Source organism: Arachis hypogaea, chromosome 13 (genome assembly GCF_003086295.3).
Source record: "Arachis hypogaea cultivar Tifrunner chromosome 13, arahy.Tifrunner.gnm2.J5K5, whole genome shotgun sequence".
Lineage (NCBI taxonomy): Eukaryota > Viridiplantae > Streptophyta > Magnoliopsida > Fabales > Fabaceae > Arachis > Arachis hypogaea.
The window spans coordinates 145,617,024-145,641,376 of NC_092048.1; the positions used below are offsets into that span (position 1 = coordinate 145,617,024).

Below are 24,353 nucleotides of genomic sequence, written 5' to 3' on the forward strand. Positions count from 1 at the left end.
ATAATAATTATTTTATGTATTTTTTTTAAAATATTTAAACATATATATTTTTTTATTTTTATAAATTTTTTTATGCTAGACACAGGTTCATACAGTAGTTAATCTCAAAAAATTGAGTTATTAAGTATTAATAATGTATTATAATGAGTGACGAGGAGTTAGTATTCTCTTTGTACAAAATCTTTTTTAAAATAAAAAAATACTTGATTATTAGAACTTCTGATACTCTAAAACTCGATTCTTTGTATTGACTTTATAAAAATATATTCTAAAACAACTACTTCCATATTTTCTATTCATAAAAATATATCAATGTAGCTGTTAAAAGTTTAATAATAAGAATGAAATAAATAAATAAACATATGAATAAGAGAAATAAAAAAAGTAATTGTGAATGTTAAAATAATGAAATAACATATAATACGGAGAGTTTAAATATTATATGTCAATTACCTAAAGAATATTATATGTCAAAAAAAATGATATTATAGAAGATAAATTTAACTAATTTTTTTATAATAGAAATTTTAATTCTATTTGATTTTAAAACAAATAGTTATGTACTCAAATTTCAAATAAGTATTCTGTATAATCAATACTTTTAGAAAATAAGAAATATTGAATGTGCTCAAATTTTGAATTCTTTACCTAATCAATTCTTCAAAAAATTAAAAAATTAATATAAAAAATTAATAACATTTGACATAACATTTTTAGTTTGTTCTTAAAATAATAATTCAATAAAAATTAAATTTTAGTTTATGGATGTATTTTTTAAAATTATTTGTAATTGATGATGAAATAAACGCATAATGTATCCAAAATTAAAAATATAAAGACATCTTATTTTATTAAATACAAAATATTAACTTACTTAGAAAATAAAAAATCAAATATACCTATGTAATAAAATTTAAGAAATGGAGAATAAAATATTTAAGGTGTCTTTTGAAAGGACTCAAAGATCATGGTTCTAAAAAAATCTTGATGGATAATGGTGAACTCTGAAATCCAAACAATAGATATACTTGTTGAAACGTACTATTAGACAATTGCTGCACGTAAGTCATGTATTCTGTGTACTACCATCACTCTCATCATCGTGTCTCTTTCTTTTTTTTTTTTACATCTGTTCATCTCACCTCTTTCTTTTTCTTCTTTAAAAGCACGTGCATCCACACTACACATACTCGCTCTGTTCCTTGATACTGTTACTACTGTATCAGCATGAATAACTCCACCGTCGTTAAGAGGTTCTCTGAATTCTATGATAATTGGATTTGTAAACTCGAAGAAATTTTCAAGCAGCTTCTTCATGTTTCTAACCAACACAACCTTTTGATCGAACATGATATTCAATCTCTGGTCTCCAAAATCACAACACACTTAAAAGAGTACTATACCGTCAAATAGACTCTAGCGCGCGAGGACATTGTTATCTTTTTTTCGCTGCCTTGGCCAACCCCTCTCGAAAAGGCATACCTTTGGATCACGAACTGGAAGCCTTCCACCGCCTTCAAAGTGCTGGAGTCTCTCAAGAAGAGTAACTTATTTGAGATTATAGAGGAACAGGAGAGGAAGATAATGGGACTGAAGATGAGAATGAGGATGGAGGAGGAGAAGGTTGAGAGGAAGATGGAGAGATAGTAGGTTGCCATGGCGGATAGCAAGATCATGGAGCTGGCTAAACTGATTGGAAGAAGAATAATGATGGAAAAAATTATGATGAGGTGGTGCAGTTGGCGATGAAGGATGTGTTTTGGGGATTGGAGAGAATAATAAAGACTTCTGATTGTGCGAGGTTGAAGACGCTAAAAGGAATTTTGGATGTTCTTCAACCAATGCAGTGTGTCCACTTTTTGACTGCTAATATCACTATACAACTTCGTCTCAAGCATTGGGGTAACAACTGCCAAATGTCACCTGATTCATGATTCTCATGCTGGATCCATGCAGGAATCCAATCATAAAATTTGATTATACTATAATTAAGTATCAGTAGCTAGTAACTATACAAGTTTGTTTGTTGATACTACCTAAGTTATTTTTGTTATTAGTGTGTGTGGACATAAAATCATAATATTTTGGTTGGTTTAGTTAGTTAGTTACTTTATTATGAGGTACTAATTAAGTATATTTTAGTTGATTTAAAGTTTTGTACTTCTGCTCTTTATTTTCAACACACAAGAAATGGAATGAAAGAGTATATTACCTTGTTTCTTTTTGAGATATGTTTATTTTTGTTTTTTTTTTTTAAGAAGAGGACTTTGACAGTTCTCTTTTTTTGTGTGTTTTGAACAATTTGGCTTTAACCCAATTATAAAAGTATTAGATTAGGTTATCATATTCAAATTAAAAAGCTTATGAAATTGTAATAAAAAAATATTAGATTAAATTTTTCACATTCATTTGGAAGAACTTATGAAACTTGAGATATCTTAAACAAAAAGAAAAGAATAGGCTCATCTTATCACTGCTAGTTGGAATGGCGGCCTCAAACGTTATGCTCATCCAATTTTGAATTAGTCAGATCAAAAAGACTGCCTCCAATGTTATGCTCATCCAATTCCGAATTAACCAGTTTAAAAGGATATAACAATCAATGTATGTTAGAGAAGTTAGTTATGATTAGTTATAGTTAGTTATAGTAAATTGACGTGTAACAGAAACAACTGAATCATACACCATCTATATATATTGTAATCTGTGACTCATCAGAGTAATCTCATTCTCTCATTTCTTTACTCTAAACACTATAACTTTTTCTCTCTCTTTTTTTTGTTGTTTCGTTATCTCTTGGGAGTCTGATACCTTTTATAGTGGTATCAGAGCTCAAGATCCTAAACTATGACAAATGCAGATCCTGAACCAAATACTGAAGCTGAAGTTCACAGTTTCTCAAGTCCGATTGGAATCAAGTTGAATGAATTGAATTATCTACCTTTCTTTCCAGAGATCAAATAGAATCAACTATTGAAGGTGGTAAACTAATAGAGAATGTTTTTGGTGCTAATATACAATAATATTCAATTCAAATGAAGATCAAAGAAATAGAAGAATCACAACTGAATACAAGATTTGTAAAAGACAAGATACACTCCTTAAATTCTGACTCAACTTTAATGTCAAATTCTTTCACTGTAAGAATGGTTGCATATATTTTCTCTTGTCAGACATAAAAGAGATTAGAAACTTTATTTGCTTCACAAACAAGAGTTAAAGAAAATCAATTGAAAAATAAGTTGAACAATATAAGAAAAAGAGGAAATTATGACACACTGCTTACTTGAAACTAAGAAAACATGGATGCACTAATCTTATTAGGAGTTGATCTGAATGAAGCTGCAAATGTCACTGTAATTTTAGGAGGTTTATAAGGAGAATATGATCTTTTGTTACTGCAATTAATGCTCGAGAGACACCAATTTCAACAGCAGATTATAATATACATAGATAGTGTATAATTAATTAAGCTCTGCTCTAATTGTTTTTGTTACACATCAGTTTACTATACTTAACTATAGCTAAATTTTTCTAATATACATGGATTGTTAGACCCTTTTAAGATTATCTAATTTAAGAATTAGACAAACTATTCAATTTTGATGGCTACCTAGTAGGCTAAGGATTCGATGGTCCCAAAACGTTTGGACCATTAAATAGTCCCATAATAAAATATGTTTTTTAAATTTTTTAATAACTATTAAATAGTCTTTTTCTAATTTTAATTACAAATTAACCCCATATATTTTATTTAATTATAAAAACTATTTTTTATTTTATAAATTATTATTTTATCATTCATTTATTATGTTTATTAATAATCAAAATAAAAAACAATAACGAATTAGATCTTCCATTGATTGTAATAAACCTTTTGGCCATTCCAATCGATTAAAAGTTTATATTTGATCCGTGATATTCGTCAGGGCTGTGAAATCGTGTTTATTTGAAAATCAATCGATTGGATTATCAAAACAATCGACCATAACTCAATTGATTGGACTACAGGTTGTCACAAAACAATCGATTGAACGATGACTAAAATGTGGATTTTTTAAAATTCAATCGATTGCTTCTACTACCCAATCGATTGAATGCTTCAAAACAACCTAAGGTCTCACAATTCAATCGATTGGTTGTGTTACCCAATTGATTGAAAGCTTCAAAGCAATATGGATTTTCTCAATTCAATCGATTGGTTGTGTTACCCAATCGATTGAAAGCTTTTACAATTTTTCTATATTTCTATGCACTATAGAGATATTTTAGTTTAAAAAAACTCATATTTTTATGATGAAGTAATGTCATTTTCATTTATTATTTCAATAACAATGCCATACAAATTTAATGTCTTGTGAATTATATTTTATTTTATATAATTAATTTATGTAAAAAAATTTCATATATTTTTATTTGTTTGCATTCTATTTTGTTCTTTTTATTTGTTCAAGATTTGACCTCTCTATTAAATCTTGACTAGAAAAAAAAATACCATGCAATATATATCAAAGCATTTTAATAATCTGTTCATATATTGCTAAGACATATATGAAGTATATAATTACAAATTTTTAATCAATTCTTCCTAGATTAACAATGGAAGCCCCCTTTCCAATCCTCTATTAGAGCGATAGGACTTTTAGACTTATCATCTTCAGATTTTACAGTTTCCTCAGGAAGCACACGATCCGTTATTTTCTCATTGTAAAGCTCTAATAACGTTACTTTCATGTTGTGTTCTCCATTTTGAGCCTCCAATATATTGAACATTTGTTTCACAGTTCTGGATATGACACCAGCATCACTCGGCAATTCGCCATTCTGCACGATGAAAAGCACAGAAGGATAATTGGATTTCAATACAAAATATTTGAGTAGACATAATAAGTAGTTAAAACAGGAAAATATTGAATATCTCCTGCACTGTCGATATCCCCTGCACCACCGGTATTTCCAGTTGGGGGTGTTTGATATGAATTTCTCAAAAAAGGAGGAACATTTCAAGTAACAAATTTTCTGTCAAAAATAAGAACATTCATTACCAGCCAATACATGATTTCAAAAAAGGGTAAGTCAAGAGACATTATAACTAGGTGGCTACTCCAATGAAGATTTAATGATTATCATTATGTGAAGATACATCATTTTGACCATTGGATGATAGATTGTAGGGCTTGATTTTATTTAAAGTAAAAGTGTTACCTTTATTTAAAGTGTTGCTAAATAAATAAGTTACACTTTTTAAACAAGGATCATCATAAGAAGATGTTTTTGCTATCTTCATGAAAGTAGTTGCCTTATAACTAACCAGGCATCGAGTCATAAGCCTGCACCACTCTCTCATGATACATAAAGAGATTGATACATGATTCTAATGGTGGAATTGAATAATTGGTAATAGATTATTCACCAATTTATAATGTTAATAAATTTATAATGTTAATATTAAAGAAAAGATAAGATTGGAGTATCTAAATCAAAATAAATTTTTAAAAATTGAAGATAGAATTTTAAAGTTAAGATAGATGAATAATAAGATAATAATTTATAAAAACTATAAGAAAATTGAAAATGACGTAGTACATAATTCAATCGATTGAGTAACACAATCAATCGATTGAATTGGGCAAATTCATATTACTTTGATGACTTCAATCAATTGGGTAACACAACCAATCGATTGAATTGTGAGACCTCAAGTTGCTTTGGAGCATTCAATCGATTGGGTAGTATAAAAAATCGATTGAATTTTAAAAAACCAATATTTTAGTCATCGTTCAATGGTGCTTTGGAGGGTATGGATCAGAGAGTGTATTCCAAAATGGTGCTTTGGAATTAGCCTTGGAGCAAATCCCCGGTTAACAAAAACTTGGAAGCCAGTTATAGATAAGGTGAAAAAAAAGCTCAGTTTGTGAAAATCAAAAGTCCTTAGCAAGGCCAGAAAACTGGTACTCATTAAGTCAGTAATAAACAACCTACCTATTTATTACTTGAGCTTGTATAAGATGTCAAATGCGGTAGCACAACGAATTATCTCCTTGCAGAGGAGATTCTTTTGGGGGAAGGAAGATGGACAATCTGGCATGGCTCTTGTTAAGTGGGAGATGGTTCAGGCACCGAAAAAGTTAGGTGGATTGGGGGTGGAAGATATGGTGGTCCGTAATACTGCGTTATTATTTAAATGGTGGTGGCGGTTCTCAAAGGAAGACTGTCTGTTATGGAAGAAAATTGTGTGCTCCTGCAACAACTTAAATTCTGATAAGTTGCTATCAACTTAGCCTCTACCAGTGAGAGGAGGCCCGTGGAGAGACATATGTCAATTGCGAATAAAGGACCAACAGGCCCGACAGAAGTTGATTGATGTCCTGACTATGGAGATAGGGGATGGTAGATCCACCAGATTTTGGAAGGATACTTGGCTCCAATCAGGAAAGTTGAAAGGCTCTTTTTCGAGACTCTTCTTAATTTCAAACAAAAAAGGATCAGTAATTGGGGATTGTGGTTTTTGGGATGGGATAGAGTGGGTTTGGAATTTTCAATGGATGAGGGAACTCTGCCAGTGGGAGGTTGACACATTGGATCAGATGCTTCATGTCTTGTAATCTGTTAAATTAATAGCAGATGTGTAAGATAGAGTGGTGTGAAAATTTGACAAAAAAGACGTTTATGCTACTAACTTCTTTGTTTAGGTTTCACAGGAACAGACTATGGCTGATGATATCCTGAGCTACAAATTCACAAAAGAAATTTGGAAAGGATTGGTCTCGCCTAAAGTAGAGTTGTTCACCTGGTTTATACTAGTAGGCCGGGTAAATACAAAGAAGCGACTAAGCAAGTTCGGGATCATTGAAGGGAATGATAATATGTGCATCTTGTGCAAGAATGATGTAGAAACTGTGTTACAGTTATTTGTTACCTGCGAGTACTCTTGGCAGGTGTGGTGCGCATGGATCAAGGAGTTTGGACGAGAGTGGATTATACCAGGTATCTTACAAGATCACTTTGAGAGCTGGTGGACAATGCCGATGACAAGAGAAATACGTAAGTATTGGTTAATTGGGTTCTTCTCAATTGTATGAAATATATAGTTACGTAGAAACGATGTTATATTCGAGAACAAAACAACAACATAACTAATTGTGTTGTTAGATCATTCTGCTCTGTTAAAGATTGGTGTGATCTTTGACTTATGTTATTAATGACTATGCCAAAAATGACATAGGAATTATTTTTTTAATGATTCTGTAAGCTGTTTGCTCTACTTTATGTGTTGAGTCTTTTCTTTTAAAAAAAAAAAATCCTGTCTCACATGACACCCGCTAACCAACAAGGTAGCGTTCATAACTTAAGGGGCCGAGGAAAGAAATCCAAACATATTGAAAGGATGACGGGAATCTGGGCCATGACTTTATCTCTCCGTCACCTCTTCATTACTGATTGCATTGCAAGTCCAAAGGACCACAGGTATTTAAATTTTTCTTTCCTATGGATTTCAAAACTAATTAATTTTTTGTCATGCATTTCAATGTCTCTAAATAATAATAATAATGATAATAATAATAATAATAATAATAATAATAATAGGGAGGGACCAATTTTGAGAGTTGACTCTTAGTCGATGGCTCCCACCTTTGGGATTCGTATTTTAACATGCTTTTTACATATGAATAGACCCAACTACATTGTTGGGAACGAGCCGAAACAAAATTGTACCCAAAATGAAAAAGGACCCACGCAAAGGGTCCAGTGGCTTAGGTGGTTTGGATGTCATTTTAATATGTCCTACAATAAGCCCAACCCAAAATCAACCATTCAGTTTGTTGCGACCAAAAGAAAGAAAATATTCACGGCATCAACCAAAAACAAAAATCCAGATTTGTGAACTGATAATAGGTATAGGCAGTGGAGAGATTTGTGAATAAGTTATTCTGCTATCGCTCACCTCATTGCTCTTAGTGTGCACATTGCAGATATATATGCTTCGGTGGGGGATATTTTCAGAACAAAAATGTTATTAATATTAAAATTAGTCACTAAAATCAATCATTAATGTATTTATATATAAATATATATGAGATTTAATTTATTTTCAATATATATTTATATTTTAACATATATTTTATATTAATAACTAATTTTAGTATCCATATAACATAATTATTTTTAGAATTGTGAATATAATTCCCTCGTTGATGTTATATGTGTGTCATATGTACATACATACTATATTTATATTTAGTTTGGATAAATAGATTAAGTAAACTCTTTTTGAAAAAAGAGACTAAATAATAAATATTTATATTAAAAATAATTTATAAATAAATTATTTTATTTTTAATTTTTTAATCTTAAAAATATTTATTTTAAAAGAAAAATAATAAAAAAAATTATTATAAAAAAATTATTTTTTAACTTTTTATAAATATTTAATAACTTTTTAAAAAGCTATAATTTAATTTTAAAAATTATACTAAATATTAAAACTATAACTTTTTGTAAATTAAAAATTAAAAAATTACTTATAAACATATTCAAATCGGCCATTAGTGGAGTTGCCGAGTTGGTCCATGATTCCATGTCCTGTGTTTGTAAAAATAAATCAACAATGGACTCTTATTGGTTTTCACATGGTTAGGTTCTCAACTACTATACTATGTATTGTGTGGGTAAATGTCATCTAATCCGGGTTCAGCAAAAGCGTATGTATATAAAAATACAACTTATGATTAAAAGTAATATTTGAAGTTCATATTATATTTGAATTGTAATACATGTATCAATTTAGTTTCAAGTATCAAATATTAAATAATATAAACAATAATTTTATACCATTTTTATAATTATACCACTTAAAAAACCTTTTACATATATTCTAAATACAATAAATTACCTTAAAATCACTTTTCAGCTAAAATATACAAATATAAATGAATGGTCACATAATCAGTTATTCTAAAAAATGACTATATAAATAAGAATTATTGAAATAAGCTTAATATTAATGAATTCTAAATCGGTTGTCGCTACTCTCTTACTAGTTTTTCGATCTCGTACTAATTTACATGATTTCCTCGCCCTTAAACTACCGAGACCATTTTGATCACATCTTAATTTCGTCAAAAAAGTTCGATGCAAATGAAGACAATAATGATAGAACTAGAACACCACTAACCATAAATCACCTGTTTTCACATGGTATTTACTTTCCTTTTTTTTTTTCACTTAAAATATTAAAAGAGATACCAAACACAACCTTGTAGTTTGACATTTATGTAGAGTAACGAATGTATGAAACATTCCTTGTGGTTTATATTCAACTTTGGTTGTGCGCCGTAACAACCCCTGCTCGCCACTTTTGCCATAAGTGAGAGACACACGGATTTGTGATTAATTGATTATTGATTAATCAACTTTAAGGTGGGAATGTAGGTATTTATATTAATTTAAGTAACCCAAATCTATGTTATGTTAGGCTAATATATCCAAAATCTGAGTTGTCATTCCCTAGGGTATTTTGCTTTCAATATGCAAGGTTTAGGTAAGAAGTGCGATAAACCTATCTAGTTAATGTTCCCTCCAAAACGATTCCATTCCCAATAAATAAAGATCTATGTAAATATCACAAGTAACGAGTAAGGAGAGTGGATACTCTCTATTGGAAGAAAAAAGGATGGTGTCCAGTGTTTAATTTTATCATTTATTGTTCTCTCTCCTATTTATATTTGGTCATATTTATAGAATTAAAGGTGAAAGATCATATTTTATTATTTCAAATGTTAAAAAAAATGGAGAGGATCCATTTCTATGTTTAAGAACCGAATTCATATTTAGAAATTATTTAAACCACTTCAGATTCATTTGGTATCACTTATACTATATTTTTGAGTAAGTTAAGTCTTAATTAAAATATGCACAAAGATAAGATAGGGGATAAGATAACAAGGGCAAAAGAAAGAAACCAAGAACACGTGGGAGAGCAGGCGTGTTTTGGCTACAAGCATCTGGAATTTGTGGAACTAACTACTTGCCAACTTCCAAATTCATGAGAGTGTTACTTCGAACCACTTTGGATGCATTCATTTTGGGTTTATCTTAGTTTGATTTATGTACCATTGGCATGTAATTTGTCATTTTTCTAAACAGTATATGTACTCTTGATTCATGCGAAATTTCCATCGTGTTTCTTTCCAACACTCTTTTTTCTATTTTTAATTTGGACCCGTCATTATTTTATTTTAAAATGGCTAAAATTTGTGGCGGACATGCTAACATAGTAACATGCTTTTTTCCCGGGCTTTGCACTTATAAGGGAGAGTTTTGGTCGAGTGACGAGAAAATTAACCTTTGTTTTTACTTTAAGACAAAATTTACATCATGTAATAATAAATCAATCAATTACATGGGTAATGTTTGGCTATTGAACAGAGTGAGGGACCAAAAAGGCTTTTGTGAAGTGATGAGGACTTATTAAAAGTTAAGTGGAAGACTTAGCATAATAATAAGTCTAGGTCTTTTGTAATTTAGTATTACTAATTTTTGCATGTGATTTGTTATTCCACAAAGCAACTAAAACCAAGAAGAATGTACAAATTGTGCTTGACTCTTCATCACATTTCCCAATCTTATTATGTATTGTTTATGTTTATTACTCAACCATTGCAATCAATCAATTTTGTTATTTGTTTGTATCTTATAGTATGTCGCTATAGCCAAATAAATTCCAATAGACTTGGTTTGTCAAAAAGTAAATGAATAATGCTCTGAAATTAAACTATACAATGATGTCAATTGCTTATTAGACACGTTCTACCTATTTCGTTCTTCATTCTTTAATTTGTGCAGATGCTCCAGGTTTGATTCAGCCGAAAAAGTAGACTCTCTGAGCAAGTTGATCTACATATATTGGTGTAGAATCATTGGGTTTATAGGTGTACATTATGAGAATCTGTGTTATTATATTTATATGTCGTAAAAATAATTTCAATTTTTAACTCCAAAGAGGAGTATTATTGTAGTCTATCTGATCTCATGAACTCTGCAACTTGCTAAAATTTGTAGTCAATTTGCATCACGTGTTAAGAGTATGTATGCTGCTTAAACTGTACTACTAGTTTGAATAGTCATATTTGCTAAAATTGATTAGTCTCATTTTCTAAGTTCGTTATAATAATTATTTTAAAACTTGAATAGTTTTGACATGTTAGCAAAATAGCATCGAATTAGATGATAGTAACATAAAAAGCTATACAGAAATTCTTATTTTCAAAATTACCATAAAGAAAACTCTTAAAATTGTGGCACAGAGGAGAAGCTCAATTTGATTCTGAGGAAGGAAGACTTGGTAAGATGAGATATTTCTTTACTTGCTAGATGTATGTATATCATGTTGACGGTAATTTAAGAACATGGTGATAGTGTTTGTAGGCACTGAATGTGTTGTCAACTCCTGGTTGGACAACTCATTGCACGACTGAAATTTTTTATTTTGAAGTTCACAAAAAATTGAACTCTTGATCTTTTAATTTTAGAGTTCTAATGTCATGTCATGATACCATTCATTTCAAAAACTTTAGTTGATAAAAAAAAAATAACACTAATAATTATATCTTTAATACTTACTAAACCTCTATTATAAACATTGTACAAATATTTCGTTGATTATTTGTAGTTTCTCAACCCCATCTATTTGAAGCACCATCAAATTAAATCTACCGTATTTACTATTAAGGACCATAATTAATGTATATAATGTTGGTCAGAGGGACCTTCTTCCACTGAACACAAGAAAATAGACAACCTTGTTCCGCAGCAGCTTTAATTTGGCCTACTGTAAAATCTCAAAAATAAATTTATTTTATTTCTCCAAAAAAAAATAATAATAAAGAAAAAATCGCAATCATCGCATCAGCCAGCGGATAGTAAAATAATTTGTGGATTTGAACTTCCAAGTTGGAGAGTGAAGAGAGAGCGCCCCCGCCCCGTAACCCTCATTTGTTTCATGTTCTCTCCTCTCCCACCTGCCACGGTAACAACAACACTAGAACTCATGAAGCCCCTCTACAGATTCTTAATAGTAGCCATGGCGCTGTTTTCTGTGGTGGAATCTTCCAAATCTATATCTTCATGCAACACTGGCAGAAGTAGCGTAGAGCAGAGGCTGGTAGCAAAGGCTTTCAAGTCTGTATCTGGCTTCAACTCTTCGTCCTCCTGGTTCCGAAAAGGAGTATTACTTTCCAACTGTTCATCCCAATCTCATGTCATCAGCATAAACCTTCCATCCAAGAATCTCAGCGGAACCATCTCCTGGGGTTATCTCATCAACATCTCAAACCTCCAGCTTCTTGATCTCTCAGGGAATTCCTTACAAGGCCGTGTCCCAACTTGGTTATGGTCAACCTCATCCTTACGTCACCTAAACCTCTCCAACAACAGGTTTGGAGGTAGCGTCGTCTTCAGTACCACCGCCTTCATTCAAATGCTCAACCTCTCCCACAACAGGTTCACCAATTGGGTGGTCCAACACCACCAATATCAACGCTACTCTTCCTTCTTCCCAAACCTTAAAATCCTTGACCTCTCTCACAACCACTTAAGGACACCCCTCCCTTCAGGCTTCACCAACCTCACCAACCTTCAATACCTTGACTTATCAAACAACAACCTCACCGGAACTTTCCCTTCCGATTTTCCTCCACTCAACAACCTCCACTTCCTAAACATCTCCTTCAACCGCTTCAACTCAACCGTTAGCCTCAACAAGTTCAACAAATTCGGCAAAGCCGCCTTTATCCACGCTGGCAAGAATTTCACCTACACCGCCATTACTCCAATTCACAGCAACAACCATTCCGCAACTACCACCCCAGCCTCACAAGCCATTCACACAAGATACAAACACAAACACAAACACAAGACACACATTATTATCGCGGTTTCGTGTGCTTCTTCGTTAGCGGTTATTTTTATCATTTGGGCGCTACTACGCGTTGCTAGGAAGAAGAAGAAAGAGCGTTGCAAGATTAAGAAATGGGCAATATCGAAAGCGGAGGACATGATGAGCGGCGTGACGGTGGAGAAATCAGGGCCGTTCGAGTTCGAGACTGAGTCAGGGTCCACGTGGGTGGCTGATCTGAAGGAACCATGTTCTGCGGCCGTGGTGATGTTCGAGAAGCCGTTGATGAGCCTGACCTTCAGGGACCTCATCGCTGCCACGTCACACTTCGGGAAGGAGTCACTCCTAGCGGAAGGCAGGTGTGGACCCCTCTACAGGGCTGTACTCCCCGGCGATCTCCACGTGGCAATCAAGGTACTGGAATACGCCAGGGACGTTGATCCTCGTGACTCCATTGCAATGTTCGTTGACCTCTCAAAGCTCAAGCACCCAAATTTGTTGCCCCTCTCTGGTTACTGCATTGCAGGTACCATCACCGTACCCAATACTGATACCACATACAGTGTCTTTCATGTTTCAAAGTTTTTTGATTCTCTCAATTAATGTGTTTCACGGGCTTTAAATTTTCTAGTGTCCTCCCCACTGCTCCATAACATGTTCTGTCGCCATTTCCTGCGTTTACAATATTAAAATCTATCATCATTCGCTATGATTGCCTCTGGATTCTGGAAATTCGCGCGCCCTCTTTTTTAGTTTCCTATAAAATTAAATAAAATTAACTGCATGTCTCTAACCTAGGAGATGTCACTCTCACTCAACTTGAGAAATTTGAAGGCATCAATACGAGCGTGATTAGTATTTTATTAGTTTATTGAATATGTGGTGTGGTTTTGATTTTGAAGGTAAGGAGAAGCTGGTACTGTACGAGTTTATGGCAAACGGCGATTTGGGGAGGTGGCTACACGAGCTTCCAACGGGGGACACCAACGTGGAGGACTGGACACGCGACACGTGGGAGATTCAAAACGGCGTCGTTGAGGGGTCATCAGAGAAAATGGGGTGGCTAACACGTCACCGTATTGCGGTTGGGATAGCGCGTGGACTAGCTTACCTTCACCACGCGGGTTCCAAACCCGTCGTGCACGGCCACCTCGTTACCTCCAACATTCTACTCGCCGACGACTTCGAGCCACGAATATCGGATTTCGGGCTGCGGGGAGAACCGAATCCGAATTGCGGGACGGAGGGTGACGTGTACTGCTTCGGGATGGTGCTGATGGAGATGTTGACAGGGAAGACAGGGTCGGAGGAAACGGTGAGCGCGGTGAGGAAGGCGGTGAGGGAAGGGGAGGGGGTTAGGGTTCTGGAGGAGAGGCTGCGAGTGGGCGGTGAGTGGGAGAGTGAGATGGTGGAGAGCCTCCGAGTGGCGTACCTTTGCACAGCTGAGTCGCCTTCCAAGAGGCCCACTATGAGGCAGGTTTTGGGCTTGCTCAAAGACATTAGTCCAAACCAACCACTCACCCCGAGTTGACTCGTCTTTTCTTTTTCTTACTTTTGGATTCCACGGTTGACCCGGGATTCGGAATGTGAAAATGTTATTATTGTTGCCAATATTTATTATTGATATAATGAATTAAATTACTATTATAAATGTAGAGGCCATTCTTTCAAAATGAAAAAGAAAAAATAGTTGGAAAGGAGTCAAGGACAAAAAGGTGGACAGGATGAAGCCATGAAAGGGAGTATTTTCTTGGGTGCGCATACGGCGGCAGAGAATCCCACTCAGAGGTTCCTTATATTGTTGATTCCTTCTCTTTCTTAATTTTGTTTACCATCATATGGTAGCAGGTAGGTTAGCACGAGGGTGGCTACTCACATTCACACATACTTTTTATACGATGGAGAATTTTTGGGTTCCCATACCAATTTTATCTAATTTACTTAAAAATAAAAATAGAGTAAAATGAGATCTTTTTCTTTTTAAATTTCATGAATAAAATTTAAGCACTATAAAAAAAGACCTACCTTCTCATGTGGGTATTTACGAGTCCCTTTTGTATATATATTAAATCAAAATAGTAAAAAAAAATAGATTCGCCAATAAGTTATAATTCAAATGATATAATCTCTCTATACTTATTTTGAGGTTGTGAGTTCGAGTCTCACTCTTAAATTCAAAAAAAATGAATTTTCTTGTGACAAGGTCTAAATACGTTTACTTTTAAAATTCTTTGTATACTTTATTTAATATTTGAGAATTTGATATTTATTATTAATTTTATATATAATATTTGTAGAATATTAAATTTATTTATTTTAATTATAATAAAATCAACGTAATTTTATTGAAATGAATAACTTTTATGGGAATCCCTTAGAACTATTATTTTTTTGGAAAATAAAAATGAGAAAGAATATTTCTCTATTATAGATAGAGAATAAAAATAGAAAAGGATGAGGAGAAATTTCATAATGGTGAGCGGGAAGTGAAGCCGATATTAGCATTCCTACTTCATATCTATCCTATATACGAAGGATGGTATTAAAGTAGATATTCTTTTTTATTGATCATCGAAAGCTCAATTAACACTATCTTTTATTTAATAAGGAATCCATAACTTTTTACTCTTCTTCCAACGTTGGATGGTGAAATGCATATACATGTTTGACGATGCAATTTCCTTTAATAAGAGCATGAGAGGATACGTATGTATATATGGGGCAAAATAAAAGGAGGATATGGAACTTTTCCATTTGCTGATTTTATTCGGATTTTAACTCAGATAAATTAAGAAAAAAATATTAATTAAAGTCACGATAAAAAAATAGGATAAAGTATATTTTTTATCCATAAAATATAGTAGAAATTTTAAAAATATTTTTAAGTTTTATTTTATTTTAATTATGTCTAATAAATTTTCGATTTACATCAATTATATTCCTAGCCGCTTAGGACCAAGTCAATAACAATTTCATAAGAACAATTTTTAACATAAGCAAATCCAGCATAAATTTTATGTATTTTTGTTGATTGGTCTTAAATTTTTTTAAAAATTTAACTATCGAAAGTGCAAATCATAAACTTTTGGAACAAAATTAAAACAAAATAAAATTTAAAAATATTTTAAAATTTTTTACTAAACTTTAAAAATAAAAAATATATTTTATCCAAAAAAAAAAATAGGATCCACTTTAATTTTTGGTAAAAGAGAAAGTTGGGTGAAAATGGGAGAATCTCGCCTAACTTTAGTGTATAATATACCCAATTTTAATGTGGTTTTTATTACTTTTGGAATTTTAAAAAAATTGATTTGAGTTAAAAATCCGGTTTATTGCGTTGTGGAATTGTTTATGTTTGGCAAAGAATATGATATGCAGCAAGTTACGTAGGAAAAGTAAGAGATATATATAGAGAAAAGTTAGTTGTAGAGGAGACAGAAACAGGTAGCTGCTATGTATTGCGGGTTACGTGTTTGCTTTCTTTATTTACTCAAAGGGACCATGTGCCTTATCATGTGGTTAAAGAGTGCAATAAAATTTGGTCCATTGTGCATTAGCATGTTTTCTGATGAGAGGTTATCTAAGTTGCTTCGAGTGATTTCTGTTCAAGGTAGAGTCATGCTGTTTTGGATGTATATTGTGAGAATGGAATAAGACCAACAACAAATTACCTAACCAATAAATATTATTATTTTAAATTAATAATAATTTATATTTATCAAAATTAGGTAACAATTCAGATAAAGATAAATATAAAGAGATTATATCATTTGAATTATAGTTTGTTGACGTTAAATTAATATAGTTTATATTTATATTTTTTAAAATATATATATATATATATATATAAATTAATAAAATATATTTATAAAAAATAATTTAATATTTATACTGATCAGTAATCAAAATTACTAAAAATTACTAATCCAAAACTCTTCTAATCATTCGATGGCTTTGTACAAAATTCCATAAAATTGGCACGGATGCAATAGCTAACTCGTATAAACTTGGCTATTAATTTCGAAAGGTTTTGTTTTATTTATACAAGTGAATTTTCATACTTGTAGTTTATAGTAGTTTCTGATGGGATTCAAGTAGTCAAACTATTTTGACCTTTGCTCCAATCAAATGAGATGGTTTCACAATACCACACCTAGAAAAACAAATGCATAAACTTTCCACACCTAGAAACTTACTAATCTGGACCAATACTATTATATACACTAGTATCTTAAAACATTTATTATAACAAAACCTAGTAGAATTCTGTTAAAATGCTCTTGATAGTTTTAATGTGTCTACGACTCTCAGTAATATATTTAACGGAGAGATGCTTTAAGTAATTAATGTAACTTTGATAAATCATCAATAATAGATCAAGACATGTATTTGTTAATGTTTTTGTGTTCTCTCTCTCTCTCTCTCTCTCTCTCAGATCAATGCATATTGTGATATCACGTCAATGTCTTTCGGCTTCTAAGCTTGGTTCAAGCCAAAATGTAGTGTAAGAATTATTGATGAAGCTACTGATTCTTGGAATAGTTCCAATCAAAACGTGATCAATTAAATTAAATAAAAAGGGCCAAAGTTAAAGATCTGAACATACATGTGGATCGGATCCTTGTATGGTAAATTGGTGACCTTCTTTTAATAAAATCACCCTTTTATTTGTGGCCTTTATATTTTTCTGTTTCTTATATTAGGCCCAGGGAGAAAGTCATATGCAATAATTTCTTCTTTTTTTTCTTGATGTTTACGCCAACGTGACGAAGCAGAGGAGTCCCCTCCCACACAATTTTATTCAAAGAATACAATCCAATTCCAAGATCCTAATTATTACAATTTTCTGGGACCAGTTCATATCTTATAATATACACTAGTTTCATGAACAATTCATATTCATTATCACTAACATTTTCAGCATTAAGAAAAGTAGATTTACATTTTACAGTATTCATAACTGTAAGATTCTGGCTTTTGAATGATGATAGATTAGTAAAGTGAGGTTCAATTTCGATAGTTCTTTTGCTTTTTGCTTTATACATACACAGATGTTTCCAAACATGACACACAATCTGACTTCTTATTTCTTTTTTCTTTTGCTAAAAAAACTCCATCATCTTGCTGTGAAATTGCTAGGATAATTGAGCTGATTCCGAGTAAATTAAAGTAAGTGGCACAAAGACGGTGGTACCTGCATGCATGCAACTTGGAATCTAATTGGTTATTCGATTTCACAAACTCAAATGTGAGTTGTAAATATATGCCATCCCTTCCACATTAAATTTTGTGCCACTGAGCAAGCTTTAGAATTCAGTATAGGGACCATGACAGGATTGACGAACCCACTACGTTGTGTTCTCCAAAATCCATCCATCAATGCATCAGTATATACTGCAATTCACGCATTTTTGGGCCTATGGACACGTTCATAAAAGGGCAATAGTGTGGGCCTGTCAAGTTATCGTAGTTGGGCCTGAATGTAGCAACAATTCAAATTGAATCAATTTTCGAAGGAGTGGACTAGGGTCCATTGGGAAATAAAATATGCAATTTCCCTTTTTGGTGACTTCGTTCCATTGTGACTAGATTCAGCGTCATGAAAGTTAAGGTGCGAAAGCGAAAGTATAGGGTGACATGGATCCCCCCTATCCTGTTACTGTAGGGTATCACAAGTCAAATATGAAAGATCATGTATCCTTGCCTTTGAAAAGTCAACATAAATTAAAGACAAATATTAGGATCAGTAACTTTTGTGATTTGTAATTATTAAGTAGTTATTAATAATATTTTTAATGATGTGAGATTTCATCAAATAGTATAAAATTATTTATTTTTATTTACTGGTTATATACTAGTTAAAATTTAATAAAATTACTAATCCTTAAATTTTTTCTAAATTAAATATGCTCATGTAATCTTAGGGTTTTGTTTATAAATTGCACAAAGCTAGCACTTGCTTTTTGTTAATTAATAATAATTTATGATAAAAATTATCATCGTATAAAGATATTTTATTTTAACTATTAGATAATAAAATTTAAAATTTAATTTTTATATGTTATAAAATATTATTTTTATTTAAATTTTAAAGTGTGACAAAATAAATAGATTGTATTTTTTAAACCAAAATTATGGTAAAAAAGATGCTTTTGACAATTTTTATTAGAGTAGTTGCCAAAATTTATTGTTTGGATATACTTAAGTAACAGTCATCCACCCCTCCGAGTTAAGTAAAAGTGACTTGGTTTGGTTGGTTGGATATACGTAGGATTTGTGCTTTTAGAGGTAACTTAATTAGGAGTATCATTTTGCTTCTTTTTTTTTTTCTTTATTTACATAAAGGAGCCCTACTGTACTATTTTTTTTGAACCACTTTTAAAGTTTTAATAATCTGACTTGGAAACGCACTATAGTGCAAGATGGACCATGATAATGATTCCTCCCTCATCAAATTTTGTATTATCTCCCTCTAAAAGTATTTATGAACGCAGACTTTTTCTTTTGTTCAAGGAATGCTCTGAATATTCTTGTAACATTCCAAGTTTTATTATTTCCTTAATTATTATTTTACTTGTGGCGTTATATGTTTCTCTAACTCTGCTAAAAATTCATGCTTGCCATAAATCCAATGTGAATCTAGAATATACACATTATAATTGATTTCTTTTGCTTCTCCTAACACAAGTACACAACTTGGTTATAGTGTAATGCTTATATGGCATTTTCCATTATTATCAATTAGTTACATAAAGGGATTGTTTGGACAAATTGTCTTGAATTTGGATATTAGAGATTTGTGCTCGGAGAAGCATCTATAATAATACTATACATTATATCACATAAATTGATATGCCTAATAATCTAACAAGAATTTTTTTTCCACATTTTTAACCTCACATGGAAACTCACCACTTAGCATTTTTTGTCATTAATATCCTTTTATGACGAACACACTTTAGTACCCACATTTAATGAAATAAAATAAAATAAAGAAAGAATATCGTTGTAAAGTGTAAAGTTTAATGGGAACAGTGAAGCAACGGTAACATTAGAGTTCAGTTTTTTGGAAGTTCCTTAAGGGGCATAATAGGAATAAAGGAAATTTAACGGAACCCTTTGATATAAATAGTGTTGTTCCTTAATAAATGAAAAAAGCACACCTTGGAAAGTTAGAACCGCTAACAACAAAATCGAACTGAGTTAGTGCTTAGTGTTAGTGGGCAGCAAGAGACCAATTTTCTTCTTCTCTTGCTCTCTTTTTCACTTTCACAATTGACTCCATTAGTTTCTGCCAGAATTTTCGGTCTTGTTTCATTCACATTCACCAAGTGCTTTCTTCTTTTCTATCTGAGAGGATCAGAGCAAAGCCTCTGTGTTTTTCATGCTTCATAAGGATTAGTTGGATTTTTGAAGGTTTTGCAAAAGTGGGGCGGTGATCAATGGCGGCTACTAAGGTAGAAGATATAAGCTACCCACCAATGGACCAACTTCAGGGCTTAGAGTACTGTATAGACTCAAATCCATCTTGGGGTATATCTCTATATCTATGTCTATGTCTTCTTCTCTCACATTCAGCTGCATTCTTTGGTTTTCCAAGTTTCTCAGTGTTTGTGTGTGTAAACAGTGGAGACAATAGTTCTGGGATTTCAGCATTACATTCTGGCCTTGGGAACTGCTGTCATGATTCCTACATTGCTTGTTCCTTTGATGGGTGGAACTGATGTAAGCCTTTTCAAACTTGTTCATTTCATGGAATTCTTTCACATAGTATGCAAATCAAGGAAAAATCCTTCCTTTAATAAAATGTGATCTGCTGAATGAGGTAGGTGGGTCCCTCTCCATCCCAGTGAAAGGGACTAATGGAGGGTCCTGAAAAATGAAAATGGCCTTACACTGGGTGATAGTCATAGATATTGTCTTATATGGTTTGCAGGGTGATAAAGTGAGGGTCGTACAAACCCTGCTATTTGATGAAGGAATTAATACGCTTGTCCAGACACTCTTTGGAACCCGCTTGCCGACAGTGATCGGAGGTTCATATGCATTCATGGTCCCCATCATGTCCATCATTCATGATCCATCTCTGGCAATGATACAGGACCCTGAATTGGTTAGTGTTATTTTCTTTAACGATTCTATTTTGTTGTCTGCTCTCAACTTTATCATAGTTAATGTTCTTAACAGAACCAGAACTTAGTTAGTTGATTGGTAGGCAAACTTGAGTCAGATTAGTGGAATTCTATGTAATTGCTTTTCCATTTGTTTGTAGAGATTTCTTAGCACAATGAGAGCAGTCCAAGGTGCACTAATAGTAGCATCAAGCATACAAATAATTTTGGGTTTTAGTCAAATATGGGCCATTTGTTCCAGGTATGCTCAGATTTTTTATTTTGTTGAAATGCATGTTACACTTGTTGAAGTCAAATAGAGAAACTTAGATTGGAGAATACGCCAAATAATTATTGTGATTTCCTTTGCATTCAGGTTTTTCAGTCCACTTGGAATGGTTCCAGTAATTGCATTAGTTGGTTTTGGACTATTTGACAGAGGGTTCCTTGTGGTACATATAACACCAGCCCCACTTACTGCATTATTAATAGTGAAATTCACAATTATTTTCTCATCACTAATATGGTTTAGTATACTATTCTGAATCTGAATCATTTGTGTTAGGTTGGGAGTTGCGTTGAAATCGGAATTCCCATGCTAATCCTGTTTATAGCCTTATCTCAGGTACAATTCAAAAGTAGGCAATAATGTATTAGGATTCTCTTGTGTATATCTTTCTTAAGGCATATAACTTTCTGTCAAAACAAGCATGATAATATCACAATCCAATAGTTTTGAATGTGTTTTATGCAGTATTTGAAGAATTTTCAGATAAGACAAGTACCACTATTGGAGCGATTTGCTCTACTCATAGCAACCACAGTTATATGGGCATATGCAGTACTCTTAACAGCCGGAGGCGCATACAAAAACCGCCCGGAGATAACTCAACGTAGCTGCAGAACAGACAGGGCTAATCTCATTTCTACTGCTCCATGGTTTGTAGTTGGACCACAAAGATCCTTCTAGTTGAACAGTTTTGCAGTGTATAGCAATTATTATGTGGAGAATTGCCATTGACTTTTGCACATTTGGCAACAGGATTAAGATTCCATACCCTCTTCAGTGGGGTGCTCCTACATTTGATGCTGGTCATGCTTTTGGAATGATGGCTGCTGTTCTTGTCTCATTAGTTGAGGTGACATATATTGAAAACCAATGATGTTGTATGATACATATAGCCAACTCTATTTAGCAAACAAAGTGCTTTAGTTTGTTACATTGATGATGATGAATGATCTATATCTTTTGACAGTCAACCGGGGCATACAAGGCTGCGTCTCGTCTAGCAAGTGCCACACCCCCTCCTGCTCATGTTCTGAGCCGTGGTATTGGTTGGCAGGGAATTGGAATCTTGCTGAGTGGCCTTTTTGGAACATTGTCTGGTTCAACGGTATCTGTGTAAGTGTTGTTCTTCATGTGTCTGTAACTATCACATTTTTTGGGACAGGAAGGCTAATCCTTTTGGGATTGTGACAGAGAGAATGTGGGGCTTCTAGGAAGCAATCGAATTGGTAGCCGAAGGGTCATTCACGTTTCAGCGGGCTTTATGATATTCTTCTCAATGTTAGGTGAGTGTAGAAAGCACTTGGAAAACTAAACCTATGGATTCACTCAAGCTAGTTCTCACATAAATGAAATGTATCGGTTTTTTCTTTTCAGGAAAATTTGGAGCTTTGTTTGCATCGATACCAATCCCCATTTTCGCTGCTGTATACTGTGTCTTGTTTGGTCTTGTGGGTTAGTACTACTACCATTTCTCCCTCTCTTTTACTTGATTGTCACTTTGTTTCCTTATGAGGATTGCTATTCTCTTTTTCAGCTTCTGTGGGGCTATCATTTTTGCAATTCACCAACATGAACTCAATGAGGAACCTCTTCATTACTGGTGTTGCCCTCTTCTTAGGCCTGTCTATTCCTGAGTACTTCAGAGAATACACCATCATGGCACATCGTGGCCCTGCTCATACAAGAGCTGGATGGGTAAGTGTACTTAAGTTCTTGAACGTTTCTTGTTTATCCATTATTTCCTATAGCAAGAAATCATTTGTTTGTTTGTTTTTGCAGTTCAATGATTTCCTTAATACTATCTTCTTTTCTTCCCCAACTGTTGCATTGATTGTTGCTGTTTTCTTGGACAACACTCTTGACTACAAGGATAGTGCCAAGGATAGAGGAATGCCATGGTGGGCAAAGTTTAGAACATTTAAAGGAGATAGCCGTAACGAAGAGTTCTACACCCTCCCTTTCAACCTCAACCGGTTCTTCCCTCCATCCTAGAGAAAAATACTATGATAGAGATATGTTAGAGGAAAATCATCATTTCCAGATAAGCTTGCATCTTATGATGATCAGTGCGAGAAAGAGAGAGTCAACATGTTACTTAAGGTGGCAGAAAGTGTTCTTCTGCTACCTCTCTTTATTTTTCACATGTCATATATTGAATTGGTTTATTTTTCATATAATAGAACAGTTATTTGTTCACCTTCCCATTTTTACTCTGATTTATCTTTGGTATTGATTCTTTCAGTTCTTTGGATTCATAAGATGACAGTATAGTAAACATAAAGGTATTAAGGGGTTATGGCTTTAATTACACACAGAAGCTAACAAATTAATATATATATATATATATATATATATATATATATATATATATATATATATATATATATATAAGTTATACCAAGTTATTATACAATGAATATAAGTCATATTACTTTTTATTAAGTGTGCTACGTTTGTAGTTTTATAATATAACATAATAATAATAACAAAAATTTAATCATCTTAATCAGCTAAATTTAATATATATCAATAGACAATTAAAGTAAAAAGAAATGGTTAAATGTAATTAATATTTATATTAAAATTTTAACAAATAATACGCCCACCGTGGGGCTCGAACCCACGACCACAAGGTTAAGAGCCTTGCGCTCTACCAACTGAGCTAGACGGGCTCAATAGTTTAAACTATATAATTTTTTTATATTAACTTAAAAGGTCACAAATTCGAATTTCAAACTCTTTAATGAAAAAAATATATATTTATATTAAAACTCTGCTTAGTCTGCTAATAGTTTTTAATTAGGAATACATAGTGTGGACTTCAGCTACTAGCTTAAGCTTTGACACAACATTTACTTCCTTACTAGACATACATTTAAATATATCATGATTAATAAAATTTATTTATAATTTTACAATATATTTTTTATATTTTTTTATTCTAAAAAATATTTGCACCATCAAGACAGTAAATGAAGAGGATGAATCTATCTGTCTAAAATCAATTATATTAGATGATTTAGTTGACTTTTAACCATCTCAAATTAGTTAAATTAGA

The 24,353-nt window shown here is 32.7% G+C and overlaps 2 protein-coding genes and 1 non-coding gene across 3 annotated transcripts; 2 read left to right on the forward strand and 1 right to left on the reverse strand.

The window, feature by feature from the left end:
• Positions 1 to 11,711: 11,711 nt before the first annotated feature.
• On the forward strand, positions 11,712 to 14,546 carry LOC112792721 (calmodulin-binding receptor kinase CaMRLK). The gene is made up of 2 exons (XM_025836061.3): positions 11,712 to 13,421; positions 13,798 to 14,546. The coding sequence occupies exons 1-2, from the start codon at positions 12,002 to 12,004 to the stop codon at positions 14,424 to 14,426; spliced, it is 2,049 nt and encodes a 682-aa protein (XP_025691846.1). The 5' UTR covers positions 11,712 to 12,001; the 3' UTR covers positions 14,427 to 14,546.
• Positions 14,547 to 20,051: 5,505 nt separating this feature from the next.
• Positions 20,052 to 23,491, forward strand: LOC112792722 (nucleobase-ascorbate transporter 2). Its single transcript, XM_025836062.3, has 13 exons — positions 20,052 to 20,428; positions 20,523 to 20,620; positions 20,832 to 21,008; positions 21,168 to 21,268; positions 21,383 to 21,458; positions 21,572 to 21,631; positions 21,761 to 21,945; positions 22,049 to 22,145; positions 22,263 to 22,408; positions 22,487 to 22,578; positions 22,670 to 22,747; positions 22,830 to 22,990; positions 23,075 to 23,491. The coding sequence occupies exons 1-13, from the start codon at positions 20,338 to 20,340 to the stop codon at positions 23,285 to 23,287; spliced, it is 1,575 nt and encodes a 524-aa protein (XP_025691847.1). The 5' UTR covers positions 20,052 to 20,337; the 3' UTR covers positions 23,288 to 23,491.
• Positions 23,492 to 23,894: 403 nt separating this feature from the next.
• On the reverse strand, positions 23,895 to 23,967 carry TRNAK-CUU (transfer RNA lysine (anticodon CUU)). The gene has a single exon. It is a non-coding gene; the product is annotated as a tRNA-Lys (tRNA).
• Between the last annotated feature and the right edge of the window lie 386 nt (positions 23,968 to 24,353).